The sequence below is a fragment of the Eptesicus fuscus genome, chromosome 15, assembly GCF_027574615.1.
Source record: "Eptesicus fuscus isolate TK198812 chromosome 15, DD_ASM_mEF_20220401, whole genome shotgun sequence".
NCBI lineage: Eukaryota > Metazoa > Chordata > Mammalia > Chiroptera > Vespertilionidae > Eptesicus > Eptesicus fuscus.
In genome coordinates, this window is record NC_072487.1 from 3,512,596 (window position 1) to 3,527,395 (window position 14,800).

Sequence of the window (14,800 nt, forward strand, 5' to 3'; positions counted from 1 at the left end):
TGGAAGTGCACTGACCACCACGGGGTAGCTCCTGCATTGAGTGTCTGCTCCCTGGTGGTCAGTGCGTGTCATAGTGACTGGTTGACCGGTCATTCGGGTCGTTCTGGTCATTTGGTCTTAATGGTCGCTTAGGCTTTTATATATATACTAGAGGCCCGGTGCACAAAATTCGTGCACTGGGGGTGGGGGGTGTCTCTCAGCCCAGCCTGTGCCCTCTCACAGTCCAGGACCCCTCGCTCCTACCATCTGCCTGCTTGCTGCTCCCTACCACTCAGCTCACTGCTCCTTAGTGCTGCTGTGGAGGATCCCGCCACTGCCGCTGCACTCGCCAGCCATGAGCCCGGCTTCTCTCCCCCTGTGGGAGTGCACTGACCACCAGGGGGCAGCTTCTATGTTGAGCATCTGCCCCCTGGTGGTCAGTTCATAGCGACCAGTCATTCCACTGTTCAGTCGATTTGCATATTAGGGTTTTATTATATAGGATAGATGTTTATAATTGTTACATCTTCTTGCTGTATGGGGACTTTTATTACTATACTAGAAGCCCAGTGCATGAAGATTCGTGCTAGAATGGGCTTTCCTTTCCCTGGCTGCTGGCACTGCCTTTCTACTCTGGCCCAGCCCCTTTCCGCTCAGGCCCCAGAGCCCCCTCTTTCTGATCTGGCCCCACCTTCCCACACTGCCCAGAGGCCCTGAGAGACTGGGGGTGGGGCAAAACACCTGCATTGTCGCCATGGCGATGACACAAGTGTCCCGCCCCCGTCACTCAGTGCCTGTGTATGCAAATTAGCCTCCATCTTTGTTGGGTTAATTTGCATATCACTCCTGATTGGCTGATAGTGTAGCGGAGGTACGGTCAATTTACATGTTTGTCTATTATTAGGTAAGATAATGTTCTTTGTCTCTTGAAACTTATTTTGACTGAAAAAACTATTTTGTCTAATATTGATAGAGCTACCTCACTCTATTTTGGTTATTATTTGCATGAAATATATTTTTCCATCACTTTACTTTCAATCTGTTTGTGTCTTTGGATGTAAAATGAATCTCTTAGATACAGCATATGCTTGTATCATTTATTATTTTTAATCTATTCTTCAAATCTCTGTCATTTGCCCATTTACATTTAAAGTATTTACTTATGAGAAGTGACCTACTTGTCACTTTGCTATTTGTTTTCTGTATACCCTACAGCTTTTTTTTTTTTGTCTCTCATTTATTGTATTACTGTATTCTTTTGTGTTTAGTTAATTTTATTTTTGGTAGTGAAACAATTTAATTCCCTTTCTTTGTGATTACCATAGGGATTATATTTAACATCCTAAAATTATAACATTCTAAGTTGAATTTATATGATCTTAACTTTAGTAATACCCCGAATATCTGCTACTTTACAGCACTGACCCATTCCTTTCAGTCATTGATGTCACCAAATTATATCTTTATACATTTGTGTCCAAAAACATAAACTAATACTTTTAATGGATTAGTCTCATAAAGTATGTAGAAAACAACATTTGGAATTACAAACCAAATATATAATAATAGTAGTTTTCACAATTGCCCGTGTATTTAACTTCACTGTGATCTTCATTTCTTCATACGGCTTCTAGTTACTTTCTAATCTCCTTTCCTGTCAACCTGAAGAACCCCCTTTAGCAATTCTTATTGGGCAAGTCTAGTGGAAATGAACTCTCTCAGCTTTTGTTTACCTGGGGATGTCTTGATTTCTTCTTCACCTTAGAAGGACAGTTTTGTCAGATATAGGATTATTAGTTGGCACGTTTTTTCTCTCTTAGCTTTTTAAATGTATAAATCCACTGCCATCTAGCCTCTAAAGTTTCTGATGAGAAATCTGCTGATAATCTTATTAAGGATCTCTTGAATATGATAAGTCACTTCTTTTTTACTGCTTTCAAACTTCTTTCTTTGTCGTTGTCTTTTGACAGTTTGATTATAATGTGTCTTGGTGTGGGTGTCTTTGTATTCATCCTGCTTGGCATTCATTGAGCTTCTTGTATGTTTATATTCATTCATATCCTTCATAAAATTTGGAAAATTTCTGTCGTTTTTTTCTTCAAACATTCTGTCTTCCCCTTTCTCTCTGTCTTATCCCTCTAGGACTCTCACAATGTGTATGTTGGTCTGCTTAATGGTATCCCACAGATCCTTTAGGCTATGTCCCCTTTTCTTTAATCTTTTTTCTTTCTGTTTCTCAGAACTTGATAACCAAGTTCCCCAATTTTGTCTGCTTAAATATGCCTTTGAATTACTCTAGTGAATTTTTCACTTCAGTTCTTGTCATTTTCAGCTTCAGGATTTCTCTTCAGTTTCTATTTAGTAGGCTTTATTGATTTTCCATTTTGTTCATACATCTTTTTTATTGATTTACTTTTTTGCTTCACATCTTCAGTTCTTTGAGAATCTGTAAGACAGTGTTTTAAGCCTTTGTCTATTAGATGTGCTACCAGGTCCTTTTCAGAGAAAGTTTCTGCTGGATTTTTTTCCTTTGAATGGTACATATGTTCTTGTTTTGTATGCCTTGTGATGTTTCTTGTTGAAAACTGAACAGTGAATCTAATATATAATTAGACTTTGGGAATCAGATTTCCCTCCTCCCCCTATTCCTGAGAGTTTTCTTTTTCTTTTGTTTTTCTTACTTGATGTAGGCCAGTGATGGTGAACCTATGACACACGTGTCAGCACTGACACGCGTAGCCATTTCTGATGACACGCGGCCGCATGCCGAGGATGAAACATTTGCTGCTCCTGAGGATGAAACATTTGAGACTAGAGTCTTGGAGTTAGTTTTTTCCTCAAAGTGACACACTACCCGAGTTATGCTCAGTTTTTTGGCGAAGTTTGACACACCAAGCTCAAAAGGTTGCCCATCACTGATGTAGGCTATGTTTGTGCTGAGAATTAGCCTGGGGTTAAATTTAAGGTCTTTCAGGTATGTTCTGACTCTGCAGAGTTCCTTGGGCCAGTACAATGATTTTCTAATTTTTCCTCATATATGAATTACTTTTGGATGTCCTAATCTTTACTGTTTGTCTACTGAAGGAGGGAAAAGAAATTAATGAAATGGAGGAAAAGAAAACACACTAACCCCTTTAATTCCTTCTTTTTCAAATATATTTTTATTGATTTCAGAGAGAGAGAGAGAGAGAGAGAGAGAGAGAGAGAGAGAGAGAGAGAAACATCAATGATGAGAGAGAATCACTGATGGGCTGCCTCCTGCACACCCCACACTGGGGATCAATCCCACAACCCAGATATGTGCCCTGACCGAGAATGGAACTGTGACCAACCACTGAGTTATGCCAGCTGGGCACTTTTAATCCCTTTGAAATCACTTCAATCAGAGGAATGGGGTTACAACAACTGGGGAAGGTGCAGCAATAGCCACCACCTCTTTTCACCTCTGTGACCAGAACATAAATTCCAATTCTTTGGGAGACATGGTCCTTTATGCCCACTCTGGCTCCTGTGAGCTCTTTGCCAGCTGTCTAGGAGCATGTGCACAGCTGCCTGCCACAGAGCTAGGCAGTGAGGGAGGAGCAGCCACTGCCAAGTTAACAGCTGAAATTCACCAAAGTTAACCACAATTTATCATCTAAACCTGGAAGTTACAAGCCTTCAGTGGACTCTGAATTTCAAGATAGTGACACCAGAAAGATTCTGCCAGGGTAATTGTTGTCTGGGTGGGGAGATTGATTCCTGGTTCTTCCTACTCCGCTATCATCACAACATCTCCTTTGTGCATTCTTAAATCAGGTTATTTGTCTTTTGTTATTAAGTTGTAAGAGTTCTTTATATATTCTAGATGCAAGTTCCTTATCACACATAGGATTTGAAAATATTTTCTCCCATTCTGTGGGTTGTCTTTTTGTTTTCTTAATTAGAGGCCTAGTGCACAGATTCGTGCACGGGTGGGGTCCCTCAGCCTGGCCAGTGATTGGGGCCAATCTGGGCTGTCTTGCCCAGTCCTGATTGGGTACGATCAGGCCCAGCCAGCTGTGGGGAGGGACCATGGGAGGTTGGCTGGCCATGGGAGGTTGGCTGTGGGAGCACACTGACCACCAAAGGGCAGCTCCTGCATTGAGCGTCTGCCTTCTGGTGGTTAGTGCACATCATAGCGTGTTGGTGTCCCTCGTTAGGGCACCATAATGCCGGGGTTCTTTTCCCAGCCTTACAAAGGGTTCAGTATTCTGGGGAAAGGGGCTGTGTGTAGATTATTAAGAAGGAGTCCAAGGACAAAAAATATATTTGAAAGGCATTGGGGGTCAGAGGAGCTTCAGCTAAAGGAGCTAGGAGACTCTCCTTGTCTCAGGACCCTGTGATTTTATTAAACACAATTTGTCCCAAGGCAAGGTGGAAATATACATTTCAAATGGTACGGTATCAAAGGATATACAGAAACATTGTCAGTTTGGGGAATAGTCTACAGCTGTTCAGGTTTTTGGCCAACAGGAGGCAATAAAATGCCCTGAGCTGTCTGGCAGCAGACAATCATTCTATTCAGGTTTGGGGGAAGTGCCGTTTACCCATTTCCAACAGGTAAACTACATGTGTGGCTCACCCTTGTTGAGCCCCCAAGTCCCATCAACCTTTTGACGGAACTCTTGTAATTATTACATGCTGGAATTGGTTCTCGGCAATAGCGATCAGTCCACCAGTTGTCCAGTTGACCAGTCGTAATAGTCGCTTAGGCTTTTATATATATAGATGGTGTTCTTTAAGTCACAAAAGTTTTTAATTGAGATAATGTTCAATTTGTTTGTGTGTTTTTTTCTTTTGTTGCTCAGGCTTTTGGTATGATATCTTGGAATTCTTTTTAAAATCCATTAAGATTTAGCTGCATGCTTTTTCTGGCAGGTTTATAGTTTTAGTGTTACATTTAAGTCTTTGATCCACTTAGTATATATAGACTAAGGAAATGGTTCAATTTTATTTTTTTGCATGTGTTTGTTCAGTTTTCACAGCATCATTTGTTGAAAACACAATTGTTTTCCTCATTGAGTGAGTTTGGCATCATTGTTGTTGTTTTTTTATTGTCTAAAGTTTTACATATGTCTCCTTTTCCTCCAATCGACTCCCCCCCCCTCAAGCCATTCCCACCCCGGGCAAGCCCCCACCACTCCAGTGTCTGTGTCCATTGGTTATGCTAATATGCATGCATACAAGTTCTTTAGTTGCTCTCTAACCCCTTCTCCCCTACCATTTGCCTCTAAATTGATCTATTCTTGTTCATCAAATTATGTTGATCATTATATTCCACATATGAGTGAGATCATGTGATATTTATCTTTTTCCGTCTGGCTTATTTTGCTTAGCATAATGCTCTCCAGTTCTATCCATGTTGTTGCAAATGGTAAAAGTACCTTCTTTTTTATAGTGGCACTAGCGTTCCCGTTGCAGGAAAAATCCTGCAATAGGGTTTCCTGCTGCACTCTACCCCGTCCTGCCTGCTCTCCTCCCTTGTCCCCCGCCCCGCCTTCTCCGCCAGCCCCCCTGCTTTTCTCCCTTCTCTGCCAGCCTGCCAGCTCTTCTTCCTTCTCCCCCGGCCCTGCCTCCGCTCCTCCCTTCTCCTCCCCGCAGCTTGCTTGCTTCTCCGCAGCTTTGCTCCCTTCTGCAGCTCTTGGCTTCTTTCTACGCTGTCTTGATATGCAAATTAGCAGCCATCTTTGTTGGGGTAATTTGCATACTCATCCTGATTGGTTGGTGGGCGTGGCTTGGGCGTAGCGAAGGTGCGGTCAATTTGCATATTTGTCTATTATTAGGTAGGATAGTATTCCATTGTGTAGATGTACTACAGTTTTCTTTTTTTTTCTTTTTTTTTTTAATTTCTTTATTGATTAAGGTATCACATATTTGTCCTCATCCCCCCATTCCCATCCCACACCCCTCTCCATGGATGCCCCAACCCCCTGTTGAACTTAACCGTTGGATAGGCTCATATGCATGCACACAAGTCCTTTGGTTGATCTCTCCCCCCTCTCCCCAACCTCCCCTATCCTCCCTCTGAGGCCCGCTAGTCCGATCGATGCCTCCTTGTTACTGGTTCTGTTCTTGTTCATCAGTCTATGTTGTTCATCATTTCCCCTAGATGAGCGAGATCATGTGTCCCTAGAGATATACTTATAAGAACTGAATGTGAGACGAGCAATAATAGTTATGCTGACAGGCAAATGAATCAGTCTGTATTGAGTTTCTTTCTGGACCAACAGTTCTTTAGAGACCCAATTTCAATGTCTACCAGTTCCTTATGTGTACATGTCAGCACTGACCCCTCAGCTCTGGATGGTGGACAAATGGTGGTAATGTAGGTCCGACTCCCTCTGGTTTGGTCTCAGCCAGACCCAGGGGCACGGCTTCACCCAGACTCAGGGGCACATGGCCTCACCCAGACCCAGGGGCGCGTGGCCTCACCCGGACCCGGGACCCAGCCTCACCCGGATCCAGGGACACATGGCCTCACCTGGACCCAGGGGTGCATGGCCTCTCCCAGACCCAGGGCTTTTTAATCCACTCATCTGCTGATGGGCACTTAGGCTGTTTCCAAATCTTAGCTATTGTAAATTGTGCTGCTATGAACATAGGGGTGCATATATCCTTTCTGATTGGTGTTTCTGGTTTCTTGGGATATAGTTCTAGAAGTGGGATTACTGGGTCAAATGGGAGTTCCATTTTTAACTTTTTTGAGGAAACTCCATACTGTTTTCCACAGTGGCTGTACCAGTCTGCATTCCCACCAGCAGTGCAGGAGGGTTCCTTTTTCTCCATATCCTCACCAGCACTTGTCATTTGTTGATTTGTTGATGATAGCCATTCTGACATGTATGAGATGGCATCTCTTTGTTGTTTTGATTTTCATCTCTCAGATGATTAGTGACTTTGAGCATGTTTTCATATGTCTCTGGGCCTTCTGTATGTCCTCTTTCGAAAAGTGTCTATTTAGATCCTTTGACCATTTTTTGATTGGATCATTTATCTTCTTTTTGTTAAGTTATATGAGTTCTCTGTAAATTTTGAAGATTAAACCCTTATCTGAAACATCATTGGCAAATATGTTCTTCCATGCAGTGGGCTTTCTTGTTGTTTTGTCGATGGTTTCTTTTGCTGTGCAGAAGCTTTTTATTTTGATGTAGTCCCATTTGTTTATTTTCTCCTTAGTCTCCATTTGCCCTAGGAGCTGTGTCTATAAAGATATTGCTATGACATATGTCTGCTACTTTGCTGCCTATGGAGTTTTGTAGGATTTTTATGGTTTCCCGTCTTACATTCAATTCCTTTAACCATTTTGAGTTTGTTTTTGTGTATGGTGTAAGTTGGTGATCTAGTTTCATTTTTTTGCATGTATCTGTCCAAATTTCCCAGAACCATTTATTAAAGAGACTGTTTTGACTCCATTGTATGCTCTTGCCTCCTTTGTCAAATATTAATTGAGCATAATGGCTTGGGTCGATTTCTGGGTTCTCTGTTCTGTTCTATTAGTCTATATGTCTGTTCTTGTGCCAGTACCAGACAGTTTTGAGAACCGTGGCTTGGTAATATAGCTTGCTATATGGTAATGTGATCCCTCCAACTTTGTTCTTTCTCAGGATTGCTGTGGCTGTTTGGGGTCTTTTTTTTTTTATTCCAGATGAATTTTTGGAGAGTTTGTTCTAGGTCTTTGAAATATGCTGTAGGTATTTTAATGGGGATTGCATTGAATCTGTAGATTGCTTTGCATAGTATGGACATTTTAATTATGTTGATTCTACCAATCCATGAACATGGTATATTTTTCCATTTGGTTATGTCTTCCTCTATCTCTTTTTTCAATGCCCTGTAGTTTTCTGAGTACAGGTCTTTTACGTCCTTAGTTAAGTTCATTCCTAGGTATCTTAATCTTTTTGGTGCAGTGGTAAATGGGATTGTTTTTTCGTTTCTCTTTCTGTGAGTTCATTATTGGTATATAAAAAGGCCATAGATTTCTGGGTGTTAATTTTGTATCCTGCTACATTGCCAAATTCATTTATTAGGGCTAGTAGTTTTTTGATGGAGTCTTTGGGGTTTTCTATGTATAGTATCATGTCATCTGTGAATAAGGACAGTTTTACTTCTTCTTTTCCAATTTGGATGCCTTTTATTTCTTCTTCTCGTCTGATCACTATGGCTAGCACTTCTAGTACTATATCGAACAGGAGTGGTAAAAGTGGGCATCCCTGTCTTGTTCCTGTTCTTAGGGGAAATGAGTTTACTTTTTGCCCATTGAGTATGATGTTGGCTGTAGGCTTATCATATAAGGCTTTTATTATGTTGAGGTATGATCCCTCTATTCCCACTTTGCTGAGAGTTTTTATCAAAAAACGGTGTTGGATTTTGTCAAATGCTTTTTCTGCATCGATTGATATGATTATATGATTTTTGTCTCTCAGTTTGTTTTTGTGATGTATCACATTTATTGATTTGTGGATATTGTACCATCCTTGCATCCCCAGAATAAATCCCACTTGATCATGGTATATGATCTTTCTAATGTAATGCTGAATCCAGTTTGCTAGAATTTTGTTGAGGATTTTAGCATCTATGTTCATCAAGGATATTGGCCTGTAGTTCTCTTTTTTTGTGGTATCTTTTTCTGGTTTTGGGATTAGGGTAATGCAAGCTTCATAGAAAGAGCTTGGAAGTGTGCCTTCCTCTTGAATTTTTTGGAATAGTCTGAGGAGGATAGGTTTTAGTTCTTTTTGAATGCTTGGTAGAACTTCCCTGTAAAGCCATCCGGAGCAGGGCTTTGTTTGCTGGAAGATTTTTGATCGCTGCTTCAATTTCTTCTGTAGTTATTGGCCTATATAGGCTTTTTGATTCTTCCTGATTGAGTTTTGGGAGCTCGTATTTTTCTAAGAATATGTCCATTTCGTCTAGGTTGTCCATTTTGTTGGAATAGAGTTGTTCATAGTATTTTTCCATAATCGTTCGTATTTCTGTGGGATCAGTTGTTACTTCACTTCTTTCATTTCTGATTTTGTTTATTTGGGTCCTTTCTCTTTGCTTCTTGGTGAACCTGGCTAGAGATTCATCAATCTTGTTTATCCTTTCAAAGAACCAGCTCTTGGTTTCATTGATTGTTTTGTATTGTTTTTTTAGTTGCTATGTCTTTTATTTCTGCTCTCATCTTTATTATTTCCTTCCTCCACTTACTCTGGGCTTTTCTGGTTGTTCTCTTTCTAATCCCTTAAGTTGTAGGGTTAAATAGTTTATTGTTAATTTTTAAGGTAGGTTTGTAGTACTATGAACTTCCTCCTCAGGACTGCTTTTGCTGTGTCTCAGAGATTTTGAGTTGTTGTGTATTCATTTGTTTCCAGGATGTTTTTTATTTCTTTCTTAATCTTGTTGGTAAGCCATTCATTGTTTAATAACTTGTGTTTGAATATTTTGGGGTGTTTTTACTATAGTTGATTTCTAATTTCATTCAACTGTGATCAGAGAAGATGCTTGATATAATTTCAATCTTCTTGAACTTGTAGAGACTTGTTTTGTGTCCTAACAAGTGGTCTATCTTTGTGAATGATCCATGTTCACTTGAGAAGAATGTATATTCTGCAGATTTGGGGTGAAATGTTCTATAAATGTCAACTAAATCCATCTGATCCAGTGTGGCTTTTATAGTCTCTGTTTCCTTGTTGAGTTTTTGTTTGGAAGATCTATCCAGTGAAGTCAGAGGGGTTTTAAAGTCCCCTACTATGACTGGATTGTTGTTGATCTCTCTGTTAAAGTCCTCTAGAAGATTTTTTTATATATTTAGGTACTCCTATATTGGGTGCATATATGCTTACTGGGTTATATCTTCTTATTGGATTGATCCTTTTAGTATTATGTAGTGAGCTTTGTTTTCTCTTGTGATGGCCTTCATTTTGAAGTCTATTTTGTCAGATATGAGTATTGCTACTCAAGCTTTTTTTTTTCATTTTCATTTGTGTGGAAAATTTTTTTCCATCCATTCACTCTCATCCTGTGTGTGTCTTTTGTTCTGAGGTTGGTGGCTTGTACGAAGCATATAGTTGGGTCATGTTTTTGTATCCATTCAGCTACCCTATGTCTTTTGACTGGAGAATTTAATCCATTTACATTTAAGCTTATTATTGATAGGTCCATATTTATTGCCATTTTAATTCTGTATGCCTAGTTTTCTCTCTCTATTTCTTCTCATTACAGCAGTCCCTTTAGCATTTCTTATAATGCTGACTTGGTGGTGATGTACTCCTGTATCTTTTTTTTGTTTGGGAATTTATTTTACCGCCTATTTAGAATGACAGCCTTGCTGGATACTAGTAATCTTGGTCTCAGATCCTTGTTTTCCATTATCTTGAGTGCTTCATGCCATTCCCTTCTGGCCTGTAGAGTTTCTGATGAGAAATCAGGTGTCATCCTTATAGGAGCTCCTTTGTAGGTAACAGTTTGCTTTTCTCTTTGTCTTTAATTTTTGGCATTTTAATTATGATGTGTCTGGGTGTGGGCCTATTTGGGGTCTTCTTGCTTGGGGTTCTCTGTGCCTCCTAAACTTGTGTGACTTTTTCCTTTACCAGGTTAGGGAAGTTTTCTGCCATTATTTCTTCAAACACGTTCTCTATCCCTTTCAACCTTTCTGCCTCTCCTAGCACACCTGCTATTTGAATATTGTTATGTTTCATGCTGTCCACAGCTCCCTTAAGCTGTCCTCCTGTTTTTTAATTGTTTTTTTCTTTTTGGTTCTCTGGTTGAGTGATTTTTTTAACTCTGTCTTCTAATTCACTGATTCGATCCTCAGCTTCCCCTAATCTGCTGTGTATTCCTTCTAATGTGTTCTTTATTTGTGCTATGTCATTCTTTATTTCTGCTTTCATAGTTACTATATTTTTTCTCATGCTGTTGAACATCTTTACCATCATTATTCTGAACTCTTTGTCTGATAAATTTCTTATTTCCATTTCATTTATCACTTTTTCTGGAGAATTCTCTAGTTCTTTCATTTGGGGGTTCTTTGTCTCCTCATTTTGGCTTTCTGTTTGGGTTTGTGACTATGTATTAGGTCAGTGATGGGCAACCTTTTGAGCTTGGTGTGTCAAACTTAGCCAAAAAACTGAGCATAACTTGGGTAGTGTGTCACTTTGAGGAAAAAACATTATTTCGCAAATGTTTCATCCTCAGGAGCAGCAAATGTTTCATCCTCGGCATGCGGCCACCTCAGCGGCCGCGTGTCATCAGAAATAGCTACACATGTCAGTGCTGACACGCGTGTCATAGGTTCGCCATCACTGTATTAGGTGGATCTGCTACACCTCTCAATCTCTAGTGCAGGACAGCATCAAATGCTGTTTCTGACTAATTAGCTCAGGTAAAGACTCATAGCCTCCAGAGACCACCTCTGCCTATAAAATGATAGAATTCTGTCTTGAATTGCCCTCAGGCAATCATCCACAGGTGTGGTGACAGTTTTTTCAACAAGGTGATGCAATTGCTTCTGCCTGGAGGATAATTGTTATTCTCAGTCTCTTAATGGGCCTTGGAGACTCTGCACCATGGGGCAAGGTGTTTTCCAATAGGGTGGGCCAGCTATCTTCCTCCCAGGTGAAGCCACCTGTATTATAAATGTCTGCATGAGAAAGATGACCTCAATGGTGTGAGGGAATGACTCAGCATAGGAAACTGATGTGTCTGCCTTCTGATCTCTAACCCCCAGTGCCCCAATCCTGGCTTCTGCTCACACAACTCTAGTCCACTCTGCCCTCCCTCTGCCAGAGCACACGGTGAGTGACTACATAGGGAATTTTGTGTGTTGGCCCTTTAAGAGGGTACCCGAGTTTCCAGCTCTCTCCTTGGCAGACAGCAACCCCACTGCTTTTCACAGCCAGATGTTATGTAGGCACCCTTCTCAGTTCTGGTGCTCTCTGCTGGGGAGCCCAGCTTGGGGATTAGACCCCAAAGTTCTCAGTGGCAACCCCCCATAGCTGAGATATCCTTCCAGAACTTTAGTTGCTGTCAGTGGGGGCCCAACCAGCCCCTTTGCGCCTCTGCCCCTCCTACCAGTCTCTATGTGGTCTCCATTTTCTGTTCTTGGAAGCTTTTCTGTATTTTAGTTGTAATTCTAGTTTGGTCCTGGGAGCGTGTCCGTGCAGCATCCACTTACTCCACCATCATTTTACTTTATTTTATTATCCTTTTAATGTCCATGAGATCTACAGTGACAACCTTTTTTTTTTCATTTCTGATATTAATAATTTGTATCCTCTCTTTTCCTTAGGTTGCCTGAAGGCTTATTGATTATATTTATCTCTGCCAAAAACTGACTTTATGGATCATTAGTTTTCTCTATTAGTTTCTCATTTCAATTTCATTGATTTCTGCTCTAACCTTTATTATTTATTTTCTCTATTTACTTTGGACTTAATTTGCTTTTCTTTTTCTAGTTTCCCAGGGTGGAAGTTTAGATTATTGACTTCAGATCTTTCTTCTTCCAACATATGCATATTTATTCTGGTCTCCTATGGCCTTTATATTTGCATCCTGGTCTGGGGTAACATTCCATATGCCATAGTTGCAGCAGAATCCTTCTAGGTACCTGGGGAAGTTTGCCTGGGTTTTTCTGGGTGGCTAAGTGCTCTTAACCAGCTCTTGCACTTCGGGCACATGGCAGCTGGGATAGCTCTGTGGGCTCCAAGTTCTCTGGGCAGGAGCCAGACCCAGGTTTCAGTAAATATTCATGGGAATGAAGTGAACTGGCCTTTTTTTTTTTTTTTGCAGTGAATTTATGACAACTCTTTTGTGTGCCTTTGTTTAAATGTGCCTTTATATTAGCCAGGCCATATACTCCAAAGTGGTCCTCAGTTTGGGTAGCAAGTTAGAATCATGGATGTAGCATAAAACACATTGGTGCCTGGACCCCACCTCCAGTTCCTGATGCAGTCGGTCTGGGTATGGAGTTAGCAAAGCTCCTCGGGTGACTTTGACATGAGCCCAGATTGAGACCACTGTCTCAGACACTTCCTGTCATAAATCCCCCTTAATCTACCCTTATTGCCCAGACGGACATGAGTGTTAATTGTTAAGAAGTGGGAATAAGAAGTCAATGTCAAGGCAACACGCTGACAACACTAGTTTCAAGCTGAGCTCCTGAGCGCTCCTGGCTTCCAAGGAAGGGTCTGCCCACGTCACTCAGGTGGTCCCTCTGGGTGGGGAATTCTAAGGAGCTCCAGGAGACTACACAACCTCAATGGAAAGATGCCAGAAAGTCCTACAGAAAGGTTCCTTTCTGAATGTGTCCGTGAGATTACATCTCTAGTGAGGCTAATGCCCAAGAGTCAGGTGACCCTGTGGCCTGGGAGGTCTCTTCCCTCTGGTGCTTACAGAGATGGGTGTGGAGGGGCCCACCTCAGAATTGGATCCCAGGAGATGAAAGCATCCTAATTTAAAGTTTCTGCTATTGCCTTTGGCAGCTAATTGGTAGAGCGCGGAGCAGGCGGCCTGGACAGGGGTGTCTGATGTGCACACCTAGAGCATAGATTTGGGGTGGAAGTGAGATGGGGGCTGAAAGCCAGAGAGCAATGTTCCATTGGTGAGATAATGGAGGGGGAGACAGAGTGGCTACCTAGGGAAGGGGAGAGATTAAGAACTTGGAGAAAGGAGAATAGTAGGACAAGTAGGTCAATGGGAGAGTAGACATGCCCTTGGAGTCCCCGAGGGAGCGGTGAGAGACAGCAGGTTGCCATCAGGAAGGGGTGGGCTCCTAGCAATAAGGTGGAGTGACAGGTTGGGCACCCAGGCATCCCAGCCCCACCATGAGGGCCCTCTAAGGGCCTGGGGGGTGAATGGTGTGGCCAGGTACCCGCTCCCTGCCCTGCCTCTCCCTCTCAGAGAAGCAGGCCCCAGGGGGCTGTGTCCGGAGCATATATTGAGAGATTGCTCTTGGCCAGGCCTCATACTGCCTTCTTCAGGTGTGGTCTGTACTTGGAAGTGCCAGCTCAGTGTGTGTGTGTGTTTGGGGGGGTGGTGGTAGTGGTGAGGGGTTGGGCCCAGGGACTGCCATGCAAAGGCCTGCAGGTGGGAGGGGCATGGAAGCCTGCAAACCTCAGTGAGCAGAGCAGACAGACAGAGGTTTCTGTGGTGGATCCTATGAGGGCAGGAGGGAGCAGGGAAGAGAAGGCTGGCAGGGGCCTGGGGAGCTCACCATGGCACTTGGTTGCCGAAGGTGGGGGAGGCCGTGGCTCATCCCGGAGGGGTGGACAGATGAGCAGACTGAATTGACGGGCCAGCGAGAGGGACCAGGGGCCTTGCAGACCGTCTCTGAGAGGGAGGAAGTGACCCTCCAGTTCAGATGGTCCGGCTGACACCAAGCAGGGCGTGCTCTTTCGTTTCTGCCTGTGGGTGACCTGACTTCCCTCCGTGCCCTTCACAGATCCGGACGAGGGACAGGATCTTTGACAGCATCAGCCACCTCATCAACCACCACCTGGCGAACAGGCTGCCCATCGTCTCCGCCGGGAGTGAGCTCTGCCTCCAGCAGCCGGTGGAGAGGAACCCGTGACCCGCCGGCCGCCTTTTTGACACGGCACCGTGGTCAGGGGGGCTCGGTTCTTCCCGGGAGATGGGGCCCGGCTACAGGAACTCAGGCGCTCCCTTGGTCCAGAGCCCCGGGAGGAAAGCGTTTGTAAAGCGCAGGTTTTGTAAACTTGTCTGCGTTCTCACATGCATAGGAAAGGTGTACAGACCTATACATCCTGTACAGATGACCCCTCTAAATTTCTATTTTTTAAGACTAAGAAAGGTAAGACTAATGTTC

At 42.6% G+C, this 14,800-nt stretch overlaps 1 protein-coding gene across 1 annotated transcript in view; it reads left to right on the forward strand.

The window, feature by feature from the left end:
- SHC3 (SHC adaptor protein 3) overlaps positions 1–14,545 on the forward strand; it is a 149,096-nt gene extending 134,551 nt beyond the window's left edge. Inside the window, exon 12 of the mRNA XM_028129821.2 lies at positions 14,417–14,545. Within this exon, the coding sequence (XP_027985622.2) occupies positions 14,417–14,545 (129 nt within the window). The remainder of the gene's footprint in view (positions 1–14,416) is intronic.
- Positions 14,546–14,800: the final 255 nt, after the last annotated feature.